General features: G+C 35.8%; 2 protein-coding genes across 5 annotated transcripts; one reads left to right on the top strand and one right to left on the bottom strand.

The window, feature by feature from the left end:
- Positions 5079-16488, top strand: LOC109717257 (proline iminopeptidase). 3 transcript variants are annotated; one of them, XM_020242926.1, is made up of 11 exons: positions 5093-5322; positions 6590-6792; positions 8261-8359; positions 8762-8872; positions 8944-9006; positions 9145-9238; positions 12090-12187; positions 12828-12929; positions 14158-14271; positions 15520-15594; positions 16091-16488. In XM_020242926.1, exons 1-11 carry the CDS (start codon positions 5178-5180, stop codon positions 16193-16195), a joined length of 1209 nt encoding a protein of 402 aa, XP_020098515.1. In that variant the 5' UTR covers positions 5093-5177; the 3' UTR covers positions 16196-16488. The 3 variants fall into 3 exon arrangements, with proteins under 3 accessions (XP_020098516.1, XP_020098517.1, XP_020098515.1); XM_020242928.1 differs by lacking the exons at positions 15520-15594; positions 16091-16488 and adding an exon at positions 13768-13860 and having other exon boundaries at positions 5083-5322; XM_020242927.1 differs by lacking the exons at positions 14158-14271; positions 15520-15594; positions 16091-16488 and adding an exon at positions 13082-13761 and having other exon boundaries at positions 5079-5322.
- LOC109717255 (homeobox-leucine zipper protein GLABRA 2) lies at positions 17275-23220 on the bottom strand. 2 transcript variants are annotated; one of them, XM_020242924.1, is made up of 11 exons: positions 22881-23219; positions 22492-22748; positions 21525-21642; positions 20873-21067; positions 20155-20535; positions 19708-19809; positions 19294-19503; positions 18674-18848; positions 18328-18596; positions 18161-18247; positions 17275-17845 (listed from the first exon to the last, which is right to left on the bottom strand). In XM_020242924.1, exons 1-11 carry the CDS (start codon positions 22950-22952, stop codon positions 17462-17464), a joined length of 2250 nt encoding a protein of 749 aa, XP_020098513.1. In that variant the 5' UTR covers positions 22953-23219; the 3' UTR covers positions 17275-17461. The 2 variants fall into 2 exon arrangements, with proteins under 2 accessions (XP_020098513.1, XP_020098514.1); XM_020242925.1 differs by lacking the exon at positions 19708-19809 and having other exon boundaries at positions 22881-23220.

Here is a 23246-nt window from a genome sequence, read left to right as displayed (position 1 = left end):
AAGCTGAAGAGTTTTTGCATGATTTTGCTTGCATAGCCTATGTTAAGCCTTGTTTTTTAGGGTGGAAGTAGCTTTTTTAAATAGATTAATGCTCGCTAATAAAATTTGCTACAATAATGTAGTGAAAGAAACAAATAATTTCATTCAAAACTTCATGGATTACAAGCTTACAAACAAAGGTTTAAATAGAAGAAGAAAACTCGAGGGTCAAGAAAATCCAACTCAACACATATTTTCCACTACACCCACTAATATATGCTCCTAAAACACCTCATGGATGGCTCTTAAACATACACCAACTTATAAAACATACGAGATATAGGTACAATAAAGCATCAGAGTAACTAGACTTTTAATTGAAACTATTACAATTCCACATCTTAGAGTTTATAACATATTAACCCCAAAATATACATCGTGTTGTTCATACAAAATGGGTACCCTCTAGACCAACTAGCCACGGCCTATCTAATTCATAACGCCCTTGCCGCGGTCACGTGTCTTACTGGCAGAGGATGGCTTTAAAATACAATAACAATAATTGGGTAAACATTTAAAATAAGTTTCCAGTAGATGTGATCACCAAAAGTGACACTCTATACTCACTCGATCCAAAAAAGATATTAGCAAAATACTAGAAATAAATGAAACTATTATTTCTATAATAAAAATGCAAAAGGGAAAGTACAACTACTATGCCGCAACTGAATAACAATATGTCACAATGATAAAGTAATGTCATTGGCCTACATGATTGTCCCAAATCATTTCATATCCTTAATCAACTTTCTAGTTTGGTTGCATTTCCATAATAAACACCTCATGGAGAATTGAGAGCAATCGGACTTCTCTCCAATCGGTGGGCATGTGGAGTTGAAAGCAATGGACATCCCTAAGTATGGCATAGGGAGTCGAGGGTAATCGGGCTTCTCCCAAGATTTGTGGCATAGGAAGTCGAGGGTAATCAGGCTTCTCCCATGATGACACTTCCATAAGGTCGCGAGTTACATTTTAATTTACACTTTAAGTTCCATTGATCTATAAGGTTAGCCACTAAATTTGTTCATAAGTTTACTTGATGTCTAATTCAAGTTCACGTAGTTATCTAAGTTCCACTTTGTTTCACATCCTAGATTTTGTCCTAGGTTTCATATCACTACCATGTCATCTAAGTTTCAAAGTTCACATAGTACTCTACTTACATATAAAGAATACTTATATTTGACATGACAGAGAGGTTGAAAACCTATTTTCTAGGTCAAATGCTTTCAGACCCTCCTGACTTCTTAATTCTCATTGCATGCAAATTAAACATGCAATAGGCCCAAAAATCAATTCGAATTGAATCCGACATAAAAAAGGAACGGTTTGGAGTTAATTAATTCATAAATTTAAAAGAGCCTAATATACAATTCATTTATGGGCTCAATGAACAAAATTCAGCATACAAACAATAGGACCAAAAATCATAACCCATATGCAGTCCACCAATAAAGCTAAACCCAATCTAATCCAAAATCTAGCCCACATGCAAATGCAGGCCCAGGCTGCATATGGATCCTGAATCCAGTCCACATACCAATGCAGGCCCAATCTTCATATGGGCCCAAAATCCAGCCCACATGCAATGCAGGCCCAGTCTACATATAGGCTCAGACTAAGTCCACATAAAATAAACTTCAGTTTATATATGGGCTCTGAACTCAGCCCATATGCTAATTAAGCCCAGAATCACATTTAGGGTGCGTTTGGTTCGCATTATGAAAGATTACTAGGAATAAAAGATATCCGAAAATCTTATTCCTATTCATCCTATTACTAAGAATGTGAAATTCCTGTGTTTGGTTCGCATGGTAATATTAATTAGCCATGTTATTTAATATTACAAAAAATATACAATTAGTTAATTAATTTATTTATTTAATTTTAAATAATATTACCAAAAGTTTCAATATTTTTTTAGAAAAAAGGGAGAGAGAGTATAAGTTAGAGAGAGAGAGTATAATTAAAAAAATAAAAAAAAATATAGTCGAAATTAGAGGGAGTGAGAGAGTTGAAATTTTAGAAAGAGAGAGAGAGAAAGCTTATTTTAGAGAGAGAAAAAAATTTAAATTTTAGAGAGAAAAATAAGTTTAGAGAGAGATATAAGGTTAGAGTGTAAAGAAAAATAATATCAATTAGCCGGCGGGTAGGAAGAAAGAAAAAGATTAGATATATTATGATTACCCCAATCCATTAATATAAGGATACCTATCCTCCCTCAAGGGAATAAGATTAGTACTTTGGGGTGAATCTTATTCCCAAGTGAATTCAATATTACCAACTAGATTATTTAGTCCGTTTAGCCAAACACCGTCATATTTTTTTATTCCCATCGGATTACTATGAATCTTTAAAAGATAGCGCGAACCAAACGCACCCTTAGGGCTTGTTTGGTTCATCCATTTTGGGTATGTAATGGGAATCGGTTTGATCAAATCCGATTAATTTTGTTTGGTTCGCATGAATCAATTTGGGATTCCTATTCCGGACTGGAATGGGAATGGCCCATTAGCCTTCAGCTTGATTCCGGTCTTTTAGCCCGGATTGAGATTTCATTCCGGAAGCCCACTAAGTTCTCGAAGCCCATGTGACCATCTCACCCTCCTTCTCTTCACCCCTTTCTCATCAAAAAAAAAAAATCCTATCCTCTCTCAAAACCCTATCCTTAACCCACATCAATAAAAGTTTTTAAAAATAAATTTGATATTTTTTTTGGAAAACTTATTAGAGAATAGTATTATATTTTTCATAAATTTTAAATAATATAAATTTATATTTGAAAGTAAAATTAGTATTATAGTATCCTATAATTTTTTTAGTTTATACGAATCAAATAATGAAATGTGAATAACTCATTCCAATTTCCAATCCACAAACAAACCAAACTTCTTGGGGCAGTGGGCCATTCCAATTACCATTCCAATTCATTCCCATTCAATTATCCATTCCAATTCCACCCTTGAACCAAACAAGCCCTTAGATCTAAAAGTCTAGTCCACATATGTATAACTCCCCTAATCCAATCTACATACAAATTCGAGCCCAAAACCCATAAAACCCAAAATCCATTTCAGTCCATAAATAAAACCCAAAATCTATTTCAATCCATAAAAAAAATCCAGAAATCCACAATAAAACCCAACCCAACCTAGTTCATAAATAAAACCACCAAAGCCCAAGAGCATAAAGCCCAAATCCACCAAATCCATCTCACCCAAATGCCCCCAATTCAAACCAAATTTATTTAAATTAAAAAAAAGGCTTTCATTATGGGCTTCTAGCATGAATTAATTTCATGAACGAAAAGTAAGTCTTCTATCATGAATTAATTTCATGAACTGAAAATGTGCTTTCATAATGGGATTCTATCATGAATTAATTTCGTGAACTGAAAGTAAAAGCTCATCATGAGCCAATTTCATGAACCAAATACAGCCTTCCGCCATAATGAGTTCTCGTCATAGACTCATGTGGACCAAATACAGAGGGCCTTGAACTAAGTTATAAGAGTTCGATCTAAACCAAATCTCAACGGGTGCTGAACCAAACCAAATTAAAAAGGGCCGAACATGCCTAAGGTGGCTCAATTCAAACCAAATATAAGGGGTTCAAATCACTTCAACCTAAATCTAATGGAAGTGATCCAAATTAAGTAAAACCAGCTCCATCCGAACCAAAACAGATCAACGGTTCAAATCGAGTAAAATTCAACTAAATCAACTTAATTGACTCACGAGCCGGAAACAATTTGATCGCCAAGTTGTTCAACTGAGCAAATTAAATTCAAACTCAACTAAAACTGATCGCCAAATTGTTAAACTGAGCAAACCAAATTCAAACTGAAATTAACCGCTAAGTTGTTAAACTAAGCTAATTACATTTAAACTCAACTGAATCTGAGAAGTCATTAAACTGAGATAATTAAATTTAAATTCAACTTGACTCGACTGCTAAGTCTATAAACTGAGTATTTATGGTTTACAAAATTCATGTACAGTGGAGGTATGCTCCTGCTTAAGTTATATATATAGCAAATCGTATTAGTAAAAATTTATCTTCATGCTTTGGTTTCTTTTCTTATCAGCATTCTTGTTCAGTCTCTTAATCTAAAGTTCCTTAATGCTATCAGTGTGGGGTAATTAAATTCTTGAGTCTACTAAAAGCTATGAACCAACAATCTTAATTTCAAAACAAAACTTAAATAAATTTAATCCGTATTATGAATGACCACTCAGCAGAAAAAAGCCTGCAGTAAGGCAGGTTTGTTTGTGGCGGCAAACATTAGAATCTTTTCACTTCAATAATCCTAAGAGCCAGATGAATTATCATTAACTGTGTGTAGGTAGCATGCTACCTGCTTTGTTTATTTGATTTTGAAATAAACTTAGCTAAAAATGTGAATCAATTAGGATTCGAACTTTTGATTTTGAAATAAACTTAGTTGAAAATGTGAATCAATTAGGATTCGAACTTGGGACCTCGGGTACTAACCACCAAATCCTTTGCCATTTGTGTCAGAAATGGTCGATGTTTACAATTTTTTCTTTTTTTATTAATGCTAAAGTGATAGTTTTTTATTTTTTGAGAGATAGATAGCACGCTACCTGCTTCGTTTATTTTATTTAGAAATAAACTTTGCTGAAAATGTGAATCAACTAGGATTCGAATTTGAGTCTCGGGTACCAACCACCAAGCCTTTTGCCACTTGCTCTAGGGACGGTCGGTAATAGTTTTTTATTAGTTATCTTTACTTATCATAATTACCATTTTATTTAGAATACTGTTCTCCTATAAATTTATACGTAAATATATTTTGAGTAATGTTACCGGTATACCTAAAATTATAAATCTTACGCCTTGTGCGTTTAAAGTTTCATTTCTTTTATATTAGTTTTATTACACTTAGCTAAAATAATTATCTAAATTCTTAAATAAATTAGAAATGAAATTTATATGTAACTGAGGGGTGTGCAGGTAGCGTTTCTCTTGCGGGGAATATATTCGTGCAGTTATTGCACCAGTGAGCAGCCGGCCGTGGCCCCTGGGCCACCACGGCGGGTCGGGTCAGAACAGGATCTTATGCTCCCGACCCACACTCGCTTCGACCGCAGTCAAGAAAGCTCACAAATTCTCAAATGAGGTCAGCCAGTCCGCTGCTTTCCACCCGCACCTCCCACTCCTGCCTTCCCCACCCCATCGTCGCCCCTCCCATCTCTCCCTCTTCCTCCTTACCCCGACTATTCCGCCCCTCTCTCTTCCCCTCTCCCAACTCCCTCTCAGGTAAGAGAATCTCTCTCTCTCATCTTAACTTTTTACAATGGCCGATTAGCTTAGATCTTACAGTGATTCGGTGAAAGAAGAGGGTTGAGTGATCTAAATTATATGATAGGACTTGATTTAAAATTTGAAATTTGAAATTCGAGTGCCATGATAGTTGGGAAAGTAGAGTTGTCTCAGATCGAAGTATTAGGCCTTCATCCGGTGGCTATGATAGTCTATGTATTCTGCTTGTTGGATCTGATGTCTTTGCATGGTTGCTTCTTCATTCTCTCCGACGTTGCGCCGTAAGTTATTGGCTTTAGCACTTGTTAGTGGAGGCGCCTGCTTGTGAACTTTCACTTCATTTATCTGCTCACTTCATTTTATGTGGTGCTCTCATTGATGTCGCCGCAAAGCAGTACTCTGGACTCTGGCCAACATTTTTGTCGGAAAAACTTGCTTAGAAGACCAAAAGAGAATCTCAACTCTAATATTAGAGGATTTGTGAAGGTGTTTTGTCACTTATTTAGCTTGGAATACTTGCGTGCTCTGAGAAAACTTGCTTTTCTTCTTCCTTTTCAAGTACAGCCTTGCAGGATAATGTTGCACAGAAATTGTCCTTAAATTGTGTTCTTCAATAGTTAGTCTTATACGAGTTACGAGCAAGGATTTAAGTGCCGTGGCATGGTGTCGTGCTGAAAACTTGCGGGCACGGTGCGTATTGGTTACAAAAAATACATGTCTGCCGACATATAATGGCATGAAATATTTATTTTTTTAACAATAAAAATATTCTAATTGCCTATTATTATTATCTTTCTAAAGAAATTAGAGCTTTGAGCTGTGCCATCGGTATTGGGGTTGTATTGTGCCGATGTCTTGTTGGCACGATACAGCACGATAGATACGGCCTGTGTCGATGGACACTTAAATCCTTAGTTAAGATTACCATTATGTAAATTTATGGTTATTTTCCCAAACTAAACATGTATAAATCCAATATTCTCGAGCCACATCATGAACTGTAGTCACAACATGGTGCATGTTTCTTACTATTATTTGTTATGTTTGTTGTCATAATAACAATAATTTTTTGACCATATATGTCAGTATTCAGCATCTTCTTTTTTTCTCTCTTGCATATGAGAACTTCCAGTTTATGGCCTGTGAGGTAGCATATCTATAGTAGGAGGCAGAATTTTATTTTGAAAATTAAATTATTGTAAATGTAGGTTAATTAATTTTGGGAGTCATTGTTAATTACGAGCAATCTTCTGACGATATGCAGGGAGATACAAGTTGCATGCTTGTCATAAAAATCTTTTCTCTTGTGGTGCTCATCAAGTGACGGCCTTGATGGATTTGTCAAATCAACCTCTAGAGTTTAATAGGAATCTCTATTCACATGTGGAACCATATAGTTCAGGGTTCCTGAAGGTCTCAAAAATTCATACATTGTACTGGGAGCAGTCTGGTAATCCCCATGGGCATGTGAGTCAGCATCACTTTTCAGTTGAATTTTATATGCTTTTAGTAGAATATGCATATTATTTTTCAAACTTTAGCTACTGCGAGGAGATATTTAAGTAGTGAATAGAGAGATGGTATTACCTTTATTTTTTGGGCTTGTGCATGTTATGCGCCATTGTATTGATATATGAGATGTGTATCGTTTGCCCCTTTTTTGTTTCTTTTTTTGTCCTTTCTGAATTTTTTTGCATGTGCCTGAATGTGGCATGTGTGGACATGGGGAAGTGTGTGGGTGGTTGGGTTACTTCGATTGCAAAGTTCTCATGGAGAATTATATTTGTGTTTATTTTTCAAAATTTAATTGTCATTTTGATCAAATGTTTTCTAGTCCTAGTCTCTTTCGTCATCCATTTGTATCCTTGGACTGCTTCAGATTCAATTTGCCTAAGTAAACAAATTGTGATTTCTTCAAGTACGAACAACGGCCAGCCAATTATATCTGCTTCAGTTCAAGGTGAAAGTTTGAAAGTGTCCGGGATGACAATGCGCCGTAATAACTTCTTCAGTTTCTCTATCACCACCACTTATGTGTTCATGATTTAAGAGACATGTTTGTGTTAAAAGTTCTATGTGGATGCTTGAGTGCTTGCTGGTAAAAGGAATCTGTGAACTGAAAGAATTGATTGACAGAGAGAGAACCCTTCAAAGTTTTATAAATAGTAATTTTTTAAATTTTGTCAAGCTTTCCAGATTATTTACCTTTACTTCTACAAACATTTTCCCCATATTGCAAGTAAACTTTTTGTTACCTCAATTGGATGTGCTTCTTTAGACAAAGGATGCATAAATTTGATAATTATCACGGAAGAGAATAAAGAAGACTACTTGCCGGGTGGAGAGTTTGGAGGGCCCTTTGTTAAGACACAAGGAGATATTCTTATAGGCACTGCTCTTTTGGTGGACGAGGAAACACTTGTAATATTCCTTTTATTCACAAAATGGATTAAAAAGTGTATTTATTGTTGCACCAATTAAGCTAGGCAGTTTTTGGATGACATGGGAAGTACTATTGTAGTAAATTACTGGAATTGGGTTAGCCCTCACTTTATCCCTTGTTATCCTCGTCATTAATTGCCTGTTTGTCATTTAATTTTTTCCGTTAGTTATTGCAGTTTTTGATAATATATAACCAAACAAAGGATAAACTTTTCCCCTCAATTAAGTGCATGGGTTTATATGAGCAAAAGCCAAAACTGGCCACATGACAAAAGCTATATCAAATCTAGAAGTTACTACTATTTTTATTAGGTTTCAAATGGCATCTGGCAGACTGTATATGAGCAAAAGCCAAAGATGTGCAGACTGCATTCCTTCCTAATTATGTGACATCTAAAATGCATTTCTCATAATCATTGGCTATATTGGTTTCTGTGTATAGGAGTTCACTTTATAGTGTTTTTATAATTTTGACATATTCTACTTTGGGCAGCCTGTTGTCTTTCTTCATGGGGGTCCAGGATCCGGTACCTCGCCTAGTAACAGACGATTTTTTAACCCGGAATTTTATAGGATCATTTTGTTCGATCAGGTACACGTGATATATAATTTTGATCTTGTTAGTTAAGGGATTCACATATCTACCCTTGCAAAAAATGTCTATTTACATCTTTATCCCTGGAAATTCTGAATTTACATATTGCCTCTCAAAAAGTCAAACTCAATACATCACATATATTCCCTTCTAATTGCAAAAATTACTCTCTTTAAAAGCTTTTCTATTGCAAAACCAAAATTCCCTTTACTTGTTTGAATCCCCAACTTTTGACAAGGGTATATTTGTTAGAAATGCACTGGCAAGGGACATACATGGTAATTTAACAGGGCATGTGTGTAGAAAGATAATTTCTTCGTAAGGGTGTTGTGTTTTATACCTTTTCAATATTTGATTTGAGGGGAACTTTATTCTTTTGTACTTTATTTCTGTTTCCAGCGAGGTTCTGGAAGAAGTACTCCTCACGCCTGCTTAGAAGAGAATACAACTTGGGACTTAGTCGATGACATTGAAAAGCTTAGGGAACATCTAGAAATTCCAGAGTGGCAGGTAATTTTCTTTTATCAGACGTTAGTCTCTAAATTATATGGTTCAGCCTTTCACAGTTTCAGATAATGCAGGTGTTTGGTGGTTCATGGGGAAGCACCTTGGCCCTTGTATATAGCCAATTACATCCTGAAAAGGTGAATAAGTAACATCTGCCATAAGTTTCTTCCATTGAGATGTTGCTTCACCAATTAAGTTAATGCATTTCTAACTGTTGAGAATGTTTCTGTTGAGGAGAATTCCAACGAACTGATATTCCCATGCTGCTATGTTAGGTTACTGGTATTATTCTTAGAGGTATTTTCATGCTAAGGAAGAAAGAGCTTGATTGGTTTTATGAGGGCGGTGCAGCAGCCATCTTCCCAGATGGTATGATTTCTTTTATTTTTTGCTTTAAATTTCTGGAGTACTTGTTACCATTGCAACATGTAATTTGCTTATTCCATTCCAGAAAAGTCTTCCATTGATTTTTATAGTATTCCACAACCGACTGTTCTCACTTCTGAGAATTTTAAATTCGATCAATAATGAACTAGAAACCATTTGAAAAGAGTCGCTAATCTTTGTTGGTGGTCGGATGCATATTTTTCCTACTTTTATTGAATTTAGCTGGTATGGATGGAAAAATTGTATTGGAAAAATTGTATTGATTCTTAGTACTCAGATGCTTTCAGATTATTTTGGACGCTTCAAATGTTGATCATTGCATGTCTTCTTTTGCTGCTTCTAAATCAGAATGTTTAATGTTTAAGAGATGCTTCAGCTCTGATTTCACATGTTAACTAATTAAAAGAATCAGTCTAATTCATTTCATTGAGATTAGGAAATAAATGTAGAAATACCTCTGCAATATTACCTGCTTACAGTTTGGGCCGTTCAAAACCTAAATTCTTGCATATTTGACCTCGCCCTTTCAAGAATTACTGTCTGTAAAAAACTTTTTTTTGGCTCAAAGCCTTTTCACATGAATTTGGTGGATCCCTTAACCGAAGGGTATGTTTGTATGAAACTGCACTTCCCTAGGGCACATGTGAAAATTCAAAATTTTTACAGGAGAATACATGGAAAAAGATGATTTTGTTGAGAACTATATGCAAAAGCCCCTTCATTTTTTATCCATAATCCATGTGCCTTTTCAGATTCATCAATACTCTCTTTTTTATTTTTTATTATTATTTTTTTTGTGATAGACTCAAGACTTTGAATCTGTTTAAGTGTGCTGGTAAGTGGTAATCTTGTCTAATCTTGTCTTTTGAGAGACCTGCTTCACTTAGAGTTTTTGCTGAAAAAAAGCTCTGCATATCCTGCATAGACTTATTGCTTTGTAAATAGATTTCTATACTAATTGATGAAATTGCTGGTTTTAGCTCTTGAACTTATATAATTTTGTCCTTTCTACATCCGCATTGTCTTTCCTTACTTTCTAGTTGATCACTGTTGGTTGCAGACCCTGACCTTTCTTTCTACTTGTTATAATATTTTGAGAATCAGTAAGCTTCTTTCTTGGCACGGTGTTTCTCTTGACAGTATGACCTAAGGCATTGTCACACAATAAAATATTCAAGGAAACATATGAATTTCAAGCATATGAATTTCATATTAAAAGCAAGGTCTAGTCTATTTGGGTGTGGCTACATGACATTTATCTATTTTCCCCTCCACTTTGTTTTCCTTCACAGGTGAAACCTTTCATCTATTCTATGGATATATGAAAACCATTTTGATCTTCTTTTCGCCATTTGATACTGTATGACTGATATATTTTGGGCACTTAAAGGATCTCATACTTGATTGGACAACTGTAAGGCATATTTTCTCTTAGTCAAACAAATCAATTATATTCAAGATGTTGATTGCTACATAAATTTCGATGATCTTGTATCATTTGCTAATTGATTCAAATACTTTTTGTGTCACTAAAGGTGATTTTGAAAGGCTTACCTATTATTGTAAGAACTGATGGTGGACTATAATTACTGAAATTCAAGTTCCCTTATCACATATTGGCTACTGATGAAAATTTTTCTTTTCTTTTTTGTTTCGTTATGTTTTTCTCCTTCGTTTTTGTTGTTCTGCTCATTCTTTCTGTATATTCATTTGCTTTCTTCTCTCGCCACTATTCAAAAGTTTGGAATTGTTTTATCTGCTAATATAAACATAAAATTTGAGAATTTGTTAGATCTCCCCCTACCATTATTCTGGAATGTAGCATTTTCTATTTTATCTTGCTTCATCAATGTAAACTTTACTTTCTTTTCACCCTTTTTGTAAGGTAAGATTAGTTATTATAACATCGAGATATTCCTATATCTTTCCTATGTTTTCAACCCATGGTTGGTTGGGTCTTCGTCAATCTAAGCTTATAACGGTCATGTTGGACAGCATCTATTTCATTGTCTATGATCTCTGGTACCTATATACCTCATTCTCCTAGTTTTTTTTTTTCTAAATGGTTGAGATATGTTATTTTTTTGACAAGAGTGATGGAAGAAGGCCTCAAGTAAAATTCAAGTTGAACAAATTATTTAACTGTCGTAAACTACTGTAGCTTGTTCTTTTAACTTCGACCCAGCCAATAGCTCTTAAATAGAATCAACTCATGTTACGACAAGCGCACAAATGGAAACGAAAATGGCGAACACAAAATAAAGAAACCACAAATAGAAATAAAAGAACACACAGATTTACGTGGAAAACCCTTTAGGGAAAAACCATGGGCGAGGAAGGAGAGAACTTCACTATCGAAAAAGAGGATACAATGTTCGAAGTACAACACCATCAATTTGTCGTCTCTAGGGCAAAAACGAAAAAGAAACTCTTAACGGGTTTCGGATCCGATCCGTACCGCGGGGGACTTTGCCCCCCGCACCCCCTGGTGAATGTCAATGGTGGGCTACGGGCTCGGGCCTATCGGCCCAAGTCCTTCGCTACCCATCACAGACATTCATTTTCTCTTTACAAAATTTATTTTTAAATGTTGCACCGCGAAACTATCGGTGAGTCGAAGTCCCGAATTGAAGTCGATTATTAATTTCGAGTCACATCTAACAACTTATAATATCAGTACATACTATTGCTTAATCATAAAGGGTTCTACAATATAATGGTCTTGCAAATCCACAATTATGTTCTTTTGCTTTCTCTTTTGATTCACAGACATAGTAATTTAAGTTTTATCACCTGGATTATTCGTGACCAAGCTTATCATCTGAATGTTCAGCATGGGAGCCATTTAGGGATTTCATTCCAGAAGAGGAAAGGGATAATTTTATTGTTGCATATAACAAGCGACTAAATTCTGCCGATATGGATGTTCAGGTAATACAGCTTCAGACTTATTACTTTTTCTATAACTTTTTTCTTTTCTAATGCAGTATTGTTCGATTGCATAATATCCTCTATTCCTTTGAGTAAAATACATCAAGCAATAGAGAATAATTTACATAAAAAAAGATGATTGTATTATGTGCTGGCTCTCCTATGAGCTAAAACATGAACCAGTTTGATGATATTCTACCACTACCAGTTCATCTTCACTGCATGTTTTCACTTTGAAGAGTATGTCCTCTGTTTAAATTTGCTAGAAAATACCTATTATTAAATATGCTCGTGTAGGAATACCTGTTATTCAGGAAAGTGGAAGTAAGGTTCATAACTGCCTCGTCTCCACTTTCACAAATTTTCATTTAAATTGTTTGAGACCAGCATCAGATGAAACTTGTCTGTATTCTTGTCTCAACAGTAATGCTACAATGCTTCTTTCTCATGGTTATTCTGACAATTGTCATTTGGCTACGATGGAATAAGTGTGATTATAACAGAGTTAGGTGTTTTTGGTCTGTTGAATACTCGTGCAACCAGTTTACCTTTACTTTCGGGTCTATTGCGCCATGTATATGCTGTATAACAAGCTTGTGTGCCTCCGACCTTTATCTGTCAAAGGACAATTCTCTTTCAGGCTAAGGCTGCTAAAATTTGGACAACTTGGGAAATGATGACGGCAAATCTTATTCAAAGCGAAGAGAATATCAAAAGAGGGGAAGATGATACTTTCTCGTTGGTAAGTCCTTTCTTTTAATGTGCATCTACATTTTTCTTTTTTTTGCAATGGAATTGTTTGTTCTTGCTTACAACAGAGTGCTGTCTATATAACATGCATATTTACAAACATATTTACATTTATTAGAACACTAACTAACCAAGATTTCTTAGGTTTTCAAAATGCCTAGGTATGCAATCAAACTCTTCAAAGCCAAAGGTGTTGTTGTTATGCCTGGATTGCAACATGAGGACCTGAAAGGAATTCATCTTGATAACTTATTACGGCTAGATTCTGAATGTTCGTATTATAATGAAGCAGCCAATATATGATTGATGGCTATCAAATTGATATACCTATTTATGTCTATTAAATTCAGGAAATCTTACTCACCTTAACCTTACAAACTCATGAAATACAATTGTCCAATCGAAAGAGTTCAGGGACATCTAACTCTTTTAAGCTAAGCTAGACGCATGTGAGTGCACACGCACATTAAATATCTTTGTTTTGAAATATTATATGATTATTTTAGCAAATTAGTACACTAGGAAACAGAAAATCTATTAGCATGAGGATAGAAGTCCCTGTAAACTGCGAAACATTTAAATAGATAATATATATCAAATATCGAGTATACTATTATAGCCGGGACTGCATGTTAGCAGTAGGTGCCAAGGCAGAGAGGATGTCAAAGTGGCTAGGTTTGTGTCTGCTACAGCATTGTAGATGACTAATCTATCTCATCATTCGACATGCCAGTTTATATTATTTACCTTGTTGTACTAAAAAATTTCTGCTAAGACTTGCAAAGAAGACTTTGAAAATTGGAGGTGCAATGCTGATTTATGACAATCAGGAGACCACAACTTATTGTTGCTTGATGCCCTTGCTACCTTTTCCTTTCAAGTATCTGCTTATTGTAAGCTGCTAAAGTTTTCGCCCTTTTCAGGTCAGTTATCTGATTGCTAACTTTAAATGCAAGTAAAATATTTATTTTGACCTTTACTGAAATGCTTTGATGTGTCACATGTGTGTCATAAAACCAAAAGATGCATATCTGATACTGTTTCAAATATTATTTACTTATTTCATCGGACCTCTATTCTTGCTTTTAACTTTCTTGGTACCTGATAGTGATGTCGATAATTTGCGACTTTGCAACATTCAACATGCATCTAGCCTAGCTTACCTTTAAGCATGGCAACAGTTCTCCTCATGGTACTATTCTCGTTCTTTTTTCTTGCAGGCATTCGCACGGATTGAAAACCACTATTTTTTAAATAAGGGTTTTTTGCCTTCTAATTCATACATATTGGAGAATGTTGATAAGATTCGTCACATTAAAGCTGTAATTGTACAGGTACCCGTTGCTTCTCTTAGCCAGCTAATTTGAAGAAATACTATGGTCTTTTCTCTCTTGAATTGCAGCATTAGTTTCTACGAAGTTCATTTCAGTCGATGCTACTTCCTCCATTCGATTTATCACCAACTTTGGGATTGATATTATCTTCTTTAATAAATAATAACTAATTGCCTCTGGATTTTAGCATTTGATACTTCTAATTATTTTGAAGATCGGGCTACTATATTAACAAGAATCATTAATTGCTAATTACTAAAGATCAGCAGTTCTTTAATTGCGAAAAATCAATGTGGCAGAGTACTACCTTCAGATCAATTTCTCTCCCATGGTGCCCATCACATGCCCTAAAGCTAGCATTGAACTAAAAGGAACATTTATAGATGATAGTGATAGAGTTCCAAATAAATCAGTTGAATTTTCATCCAAAAGTCCCTTGAAGTAGATAGCTGATACAAGGCAATTAACAGCCAACTTTCTGACAATCATTTGAGCTAGATTTTGGGACAAAGGCATTTTGCCGACCCAACTTTAAACTGTTGAGTTGTAACTTGGACCAGCAGGTTCTAGAACCATTGGCCTAGACATTCTTTTTTTTCTTCCTCTTTTCTTTTCTATTATTATACGACTTTCACTTCAACAGCACCTCTTATCATGCTCCAATGCTTTCTTGGTGGCAAACTGGGGATGGTACATGGTTAGTATTCCTATGGAGGAATTTTGGCTTAACTGAACTTTCGAAATTCTAAAGCTGTTGGTCTATTAGCTTCTTCTCTCTCTTTGAATTATATTGGACTTTTTTATAAGACGGAGCCTCTTATCCTTTTCATGTATGTGTTTCTTGGAGAAAAAATTTCTTTGTGACAAATTTTGGAAGATACAAATATATATTCCGGTGGAGGATTCTGGTTTCATTAAACCATAGGAGTTCCTTTGCCTTAGAACAACAGGCATCTGGCCATAGCATGCTTTCTTTTTTTCTTTATACTGATTAAATATTCTACTTGAGTATTGTTATCTCAATTTTTGACATGTTTCTTTTGTATTTGTTGTCAATTCTACTTGTTGCATTGAACACATCAGCTTTTGGAACTTTTTCTTAGATTTATTTTCTTTCTCTTTTTCACTTATCAATAAGAAATGCACATTCTGAAAATAGTGTATACGTTTCAGTTTGGCTTTGTATGTAATTTTTCATTTTGCAAATATCTCACTTGCTTGGTGTCTGAAACTAATAAAACTTTACAGGGAAGGTATGATGTTTGCTGCCCTATGATGTCAGCGTGGGATCTTCATAAAGCATGGCCGGAGGCAGAATTCAAGGTCAGCTAATCCCAATTCACCTCATTTTCTTTTATAAAGTTTTCTACTGAGGCAGAGCTACTCCATATAAAACAACATGATCTATTCAGTAGTAAATAGTTCGTGTTAGACTTCAATTACATTCCACAATATATTTGACGAAGTAATTTATCTTAACGAAATTCAGGTTTGTCTGTGAAGTGCGAAAGTAAAAGAAAAAAAGGATAACCTTCTTCCTTTTCCTTTGCGTATACCACAGCTGTCATTGGGATGTTGTAGTGCAACGGCAATATTGCAACAGCCCACTGATACCGCACAAGTTGAGCATATCTCAAATATTTCTGACAACCTATTTTAAACTTGTATACCTTGTGTCTCTCACTTCGGCTTGAAATATTGCACTTAAAATGCTGTCCTACACGGTGAAGTGTTGCATTAACATGTGGGGCATAATCTTTTTTTTTTTTTTTCTACAAGAGTAATCTGTGCTAACATTTTTCTTCGTATGGAGAGACAGGTTGTTGCAGATGCAGGCCACTCTGCAAGTGAAGTTGGGATCGCTGCTGAGCTGGTAGCAGCGAACGAGAAATTCAAGTACGTCTTGAGCAACGGTGGGGCATAACATTATTCCTCATCACTTTGTTATAAGGATTTTCAAGACGATCGAACAAGAAGCTGTCTTTCCATGTCCGGTGCATTTCTGTAGCTTGAAGAATAAGCAAGAAAGTTAATTCTTTGCTTTTTATTTATCGAACATAAGGAACTTTGTTACTTCTACTACTAGTTAATGTGAATAATTTTTGTTGCTATCCTTCACTTTGCGTTAGCTTGATAAATTTTCATCCATAGTTGGAAAATAAAGTGGCTTTTGTTGTTAACAATAGCAACAATAATATTATCATGTTCTCGATTTAACTGTCTATCTCACTATTTTATGCCAGAATCTTCCCGAAGGGATTCTATTAAACCAATAATCTGCAAAAAATGTTTGATGAGTACTAGTAACTTTCTTACCGGGTTTCAGAAAACCATTAGAAATGATCATATCATTATTTGTTTGAAGCCATCGTAGGTGATGAATCAGCTAAACATATATTTTGCTTGAATGAATTTGCGAGCAGATTGTTTTGTGCTAATTACTAGTTTTTCTTTTTGTGTTAACTGTTAAACATGTGCTGCTTTGGTACAAATTTGGCTGTGACTTCATGCAATTGGTTGGAGAGAAGTTATTGTAATTAAGAAGCGCATGAGTTCAGTTCCTTTTTGCCGTTCATTAAGATCTTTTATATATATATATATATATATAGAGTTTGGATTGCATTTTCTGGATGCAATTATGTGAGGTAGAACTGGAAGAAGTAGAGATCAAGCCTGTGTTTTGCCAAACTAAACCTGTTTGCCCTTTGAATCAAAGTAGATCGCGAGCTACTTTGACAGGGAGATTTTACTGACTTGGACCAGGATTGCTGACATGGAGATAGCTTGCTGGCAACTGGGACCAAGGTTTCTTGTGGTTTTTCTTTTCCTCTTTTGTTTTGAAGGTGTTGATGAGCTATGAATTGTTAGTGTTTCAAGGTCAGTTGTGTCTAGAAATAACCAGGAAAACAAAACAAAAGACAGTTCGAAAATCATCATCATACTTATGAAATGGTGAGTTATAGTTGCTTTATTGTTGTTGTTCCTTTTTCTGAGAAATAGTAGTTGTCGATATTCTGACATTGGCTTAGCAAAATAAGTTATCTCATCTATGACTTGTCCTATTCTTTTTTCGCTTTGGAATCTTACTCAATATGCAATCCTGTAACTAAAAATTCATACAGTGATCTATTATCTATGTACATTCAATTGGAATTCCAAAGTTTTCTGATGGTGCACTTATGCCATACAATCATCCATCCTCACACTGAAAGGCCTTCTTAATGTTAAGCAACGTGCACGACACAAGGCTAGTCACATTTTCCACAAATTCAGTGGTCAGCTTAGCTAAAGGCGAGGAATTTGCATGGAATTGATATGCCACTGTGAGTAATGATCCTCCTTCTGAGCTTTTCTCCTCCTTTCTCATTGTAATCAGAAGGGGTTTCGTCTCGAGCCCATCAGGAAGTATTGAAAACCCATATGGCAATACAGCCACCTTGCTAGAATCGCACCCGGTCATAACAGATTGCAAGCTATCAGCATCCAGTTCAGTATATACTACAATCGATTCGTAAGCATTTGTGCTGCTGTCTTGAAGAAGCCACTTGTTGGTCTTTTCTGCTGACTTCATCTTCTGAAATTTGGAATAAGAATTGAACTTAGTTGGTGTTATATGATATTGTTCATGCAACATGTTCCATTGTGATAGTATGTTCAATGCAGATGTTTCTTTTGTTGTTGTTTTAATTGCTAGGTTTACAGTTAGAAGTAAGCATGTGAAAATAATCATTAAAATGTCACAAAGGACATTTAATTCATAATCTTGTTGATCATTTTTACTTTAGTCTTGTAACCTGCCATGCGACCATTAGAATTAACCTTGGACTAGTGAAATATTAGAAGGTCAAGAGAAATTGGGCTATACCAAAGTTTTTCCAGTTAAACTTACGTGGACTGTAACCGAGTTCCCGCGGTGTTGACCCTTCGCCAAATTCACAATTGTTTGAGTAGGGCTTCCAGACAGCGTGATATCCCACTGAAATTCACAGCAGAAAATTTGTATACTCTTTTGCAGCTTCTGATTGGTATTTACTGTAAAGTCAGACCATATCTCACCTCAGTTCTTCGTGACTCATCCCTCAAGAAATCAAAGAGAGCAATGGAGGAAAGAGGAAGCCACGTCGAAAGAACAACACAAGCAACAAGTCCTTGGGGCTCTCCAGGTTCATTGATGTTCTTTCTTGTTGTAACCCTAATATCCTCTCCTCCCTTTGAGACCTTTTGCCAGGTATTGTACCGAGATGCGCCGATGTTATGACAGAAGCTCAAGGACATTCGGTGGGCGAGCTTCAGAATGCTCTTTCTTCCTGCCAATGTTGAGACTCCTAAAGGAAAGCAATCTGTAAGTAGACAATAAAACAGTTGCTTAAATTTTTTGGTTGTTTCTCGTGGAGATAGTTACCATTGGAGTCCTTGGTTGGAACATTAGTTGCCATGAAGAAGACGATCCTCTCACAGTGGAGTTGTAGCGTTGCCATCCAATGCCTAGCGCCAAATGCGAGGCCGTTTATAACTATTGATCGATACATTGTTGGAACTGCGATCTTTTGGCATTCAATGTGTTCCACCCAAGTAACCTAATTAAGGTAGAGAGCCAAGTGTGGTCCAAAGAATAGTTAGAAAATGCTCTCAAGTGGATTTCTCCTGTTTAAGTCAGTATCAGTTTCGATGTGCTGGACTATGTGCTGTTTTGATCGATTTTACGGAATTTTTCCGATGTCTGCCTGGTGTTGCTCAGTGTTAGTGGATATGTGATGTTTTGCTACTGTTTATCATCTGAATATAAATATCAAATCAACGGTTGGGCTTCATAGGGATACTTAAAATTTTGTAATTGCTAGTACCTAATTTTTCATTAAACCATCAAAACTTAGTCTGAAACAAATGGAGTTTTCAGAATTGTCAGTCTGAAACCAGAAAAAGTTGAAACTGAAATTTCCAAATCATGGTGCAAATGGGCAGGTCAATCACTCCAAGATTTACGAAGAAATAACTTCAACACGATAAATTTCATATCCTTACCTTGCAATGGCCATTTGCTTGGTCCTCTATTATGCATCCTGAAGGGTTCTTTCGACACTTCTCGAGAGATGCATCTATGTTCTCCTCAATCTTATCGACCGACACATCCACAATGGCCCATCTATCCGGGGTCAGTTTCTTGCAGTACCGAACAAAGTACAATTCCCTCGTTGGCACTGTAGGTGTGAGCATTTGGAGCTCTGCAAACATCTGCAATTTCAATCAGTGAGAGCATATATATCTTTTGTTCTCCTGATTTGATGATCTAGAGGAGTTTATCAGGCAAGTTGTTTGAAAGTTCAATATGTTAAATATATTTCTGTATAGAGAACAAAATTCTGGAAATAACATAGAATTCCGATTTCTGGGTATGAATTCTATGCACATGTTCATGGTGACTTATATAGAGCTTACCAGTTGTATTGTTCCATCTCTATTTTCACTCTCCTCAGCATATATAACGTCGAGAGTTGCTGCTTTCGATATCATGCAAGGAAATAGCTCCTTCCATTGATTCTGAGAGTACGTAGATATTTTTACAGTCAAAACTGGCAAATGTCTAGCTACATTAAGTTGGTTCACAGAATCCAATATAAATTCTTGGAATCAAATCATCTTTTCCTTTTGTTTGAGTAGCCTCTTCTTTTTTTCAAAAAAAATTATTATACAGTAAAGGAAGCCAGTGTTTTCACTGGTGACCTCTCACAAGAAAGCAGGTGGTACCAATTGCTAGGCTAAGCCTTGATTGTTATTCGTAGATTGACATAACAGTTATTTTCTCTTTTTCACTCATGTATTACGGAAATTAAGGAGTGTGATGTAACTTGAAGAATTAGCTACTACAAAGTCAATTTATCATACCACATCCATGAAAGCCTGTACTAGACGCGCAATGTCGAGAAAGACAATCCCACTCTCTCTAGAAGCCTCAATTGATATCTTGGGTTGCTTATTTTGAGATGTATCAGGCGAGAATTGACAAATGTACTCATCATAGTTCAGTATTTCTCGGCCAGTCTCAATGCTTCGGATCCACAATGGCTCTCGGTAAGAGGCCATCTTTGTGAGCTCATCTAAGGCACTGTTGACAAGCTCTAAGATCCTCGACTTCTCGAGCCCAAAGAAGCCAGTGTAGTAATCAAAAGAGCTTTTGGTGTTTTGGTTGGTGCCTGCAGAGAATGAAGAACTTGGCGAAGAAGCTCCATCCGCGACCTTTCCTTGCATTCCTCGCAGTTTTTCGATCTACATGTCAAAATGCCCCACAAGAGTTACTTAACAGCAAATTATAAAAGCAGCAATTGAAGATATTAATGTAAGGATTAATAAAAATTTCATCTGGTAAAGCTATAGATGAAGTATTACTATGATGATTATGAAGTCCTATTGCAACAAGTTTAAGAGAGGTGATTTTGGATGGCACAATAAGTTTGAGTTGTTCCCCTCGTTATTGACCAGCCTATTAGTGCTATTAATAAAGATATATCTAGCTGAGAAAGTGTAGAATCTATGAAAGGAAAATATCAGAAAGATTATGCGGAGGCAAAATTGGAGAGAAATCACGGATCCAATTCACAGAAACCTCTGCTTTGAGTCTGGCGTTCTCGATGCGGAGTTGCTGCTCCTCGGTAGTCATTGCAGTGTCATTGTTTGAGGTGGCAAAGCCGCAGTTAGGGCAGCAAGCTTTCTTGATTGTCTCCCTCATGGCGCGGTTTTCCTCCCGCAGTTTATCCATCTCGGACTTCAACAGTGAGTTCTCGTGTCGCTCCTGAATTGCCTGATAAATTCATAACAAATCTCATCGGCCATTGAATAAACTGAATTGCAATTCACTATTTGTTACTATGTTTAATTTGCTATTAATTCTAGTTTGACAAAGTACTTTCTTAGGTGTAAGTACAGAATTAGTCAATAGAGTTTGACTTGGATTACAATTCTGTTTTTTTAGCTTCAATTATAACAATTTAGCCCTTGACGTTTGCTCTATGTACCAATAGTCCTTCCTTTATTTTACAATCTGAAAGAAGTGACACATGAAAGCTATCATATAATAGTTTGTTTTAGTAGAATTGTGCCGATTAAAAGCACCATTGTAAGAGTTTCCCGGATTAAAGTTGAATGTTCGAGTAATGAAATCAAAAGTGAGAACATATTCGATTTGTGTAAATTTTCCAGTTTCTTCTAGCTAAAAACTCATAGCAAATATAGATTCAATTGATCTTTTGAAGCAATACCTTGATCTGTGTCCGCCGATTCTGAAACCAGAACTTGACTTGCCTGGGTGAAAGGCCTAACTGCTTGCTTAGCTGCTGTCTCTGCTTCTCATCTGGATGTGGTGACTCTTTGAATAAGCTGTTCTTCCACATGAAGGGAAAAGAAAAAGGAACTATTATGTTAGGATTATATTCAATACTACAGTTCCATAGTTGAATTTGTTGTGATGGAAGGTTATACTGAGGTTCTTCTTAGAATAAGAGGAATAATTTTGCAAAATCATGCAAATTATTTGCCATTTTTTATGATTTGTGGACCGAGTAGTTGACTATAACTGATGTATAATCATATCATTTCTAGGAACTCCAAATTAATTCTTTTGGGTTTTGAATTCAAAGTATATGCTATTATTAGTTCGTAAATGTGATGGATGGTCTCATATATATATCTTTGACATAGAAGAGTGATTGAACTAGTACAAGGGCAGATAAAATAGAGATTAAATTTGTGCCAAACATTATAAACATTAGGTGGTAAAATTCCTTTGAAGACAAAGCACCCATGCAGTAACCAAGCATGTTCTTGAAGCCTAATTCAACATTTCAGCATAGAATTATTATTCTCGTCTTAATTACTCTTTTCCATTTTTCTCTTAATATTTGCTTTGTTTTTTACATATATATATAGCTGAATGGTAGAGAAGTATTGGACAAGAAGAATTGTTATGATGATGAGTTCCTCTATTGAAAAGTTCTTTGCAGGTATTTGATCTATTCTTATTTCTGTTTTAGTACGACAAAATTTTCCCTTCATATATATATATATATATATATATATATATATATATACAGTGACTGCATTCTCATGCATGATAATGTAGTCACCATACTGGAGAGACATGCATGGGAATGTAGTCACTATATATACTAGAGAGACATGCATGAGGGTGTAGTAGTCACTATATATGTATGTAGAATTTTAACTCACGCTTCCATTACTCTAATCTGTTCAACAGTGTGCCTGTGGTACTTCTTCCTCTTCTTCTTCTTCTTATTCTCAACCTCCTCATCTTCTTCCGCCGAGCCGTCAATCCCCTCCTCGTCATCCGACTGCCCTGCTAGCCCATTATTCTCACTGCTATTCTCCACTTGATCCACTCTGCAGTACCCCCCGCCTCCGCTCCCCTCGTCCCCTTCCTCCACCTCCGCTGCTGCAACCGCCCCCGCATTTCGAAACACCCCTGCCTGATAATGGCATGAATTACAAAAATACGAGAAAGAAGGAAAGGTTTATTTGTTTATGCCTGATATAACAATACCATAATGATAAAATAAAAAAAAAAAAGAAAAAGAAAAGAAGATGATGGTGGTACTGACGAGTGACAGGGAGAGCGCGGGCGAAGCGAAATAGTTCTTTGTGTGTGAGTTGTTGTAGTTGTTGTTGTCCATTCTTTAACTTAGAAGCTTTCTACAGCAAAATAGAAAGGAAGTGGAGGTAATAAATATGGAGGAACATGAATGAGAGCATGTGCTAGTATATATGAGAGGATGGATGGTTAGTGTTGTTTATAATTTGTAAGGTGAAGTAAAGAGCACAAAAACAAAGGGAATTATTCAGAGAAAAAGGAGTTATTAGTGAAGGGAGGCTGTTAGGATTGAAAGGTAGTTATGTAGGAAGAATGTGTTGTATGGTCATGAATACATTATGAAAGTGAGAAAGCCACCTATGTTTTGTACTCTTAT

This window comes from Ananas comosus, linkage group 11 (assembly GCF_001540865.1).
Source record: "Ananas comosus cultivar F153 linkage group 11, ASM154086v1, whole genome shotgun sequence".
NCBI lineage: Eukaryota > Viridiplantae > Streptophyta > Magnoliopsida > Poales > Bromeliaceae > Ananas > Ananas comosus.
This window is presented reverse-complemented; position numbering and strand designations above follow the sequence as displayed.

Excerpts from the sequence above, each read along its gene's own strand:
- LOC109717255 (XM_020242924.1), bottom strand. The coding sequence starts at position 22,952 with ATGGACAACAACAACTACAACAACTCACACACAAAGAACTATTTCGCT. Across the intron at positions 18,248-18,327 it reads ATGAGTCACGAAGAACTGAG|TGGGATATCACGCTGTCTGG; the intron begins GTGAGATATGGT and ends TGTGAATTTCAG. Across the intron at positions 17,846-18,160 it reads GGAACTCGGTTACAGTCCAC|AAGATGAAGTCAGCAGAAAA; the intron begins GTAAGTTTAACT and ends TCCAAATTTCAG.
- LOC109717257 (XM_020242926.1), top strand. The coding sequence starts at position 5,178 with ATGAGGTCAGCCAGTCCGCTGCTTTCCACCCGCACCTCCCACTCCTGC. Across the intron at positions 8,360-8,761 it reads GGATCATTTTGTTCGATCAG|CGAGGTTCTGGAAGAAGTAC; the intron begins GTACACGTGATA and ends TTCTGTTTCCAG. Across the intron at positions 15,595-16,090 it reads GGCCGGAGGCAGAATTCAAG|GTTGTTGCAGATGCAGGCCA; the intron begins GTCAGCTAATCC and ends ATGGAGAGACAG.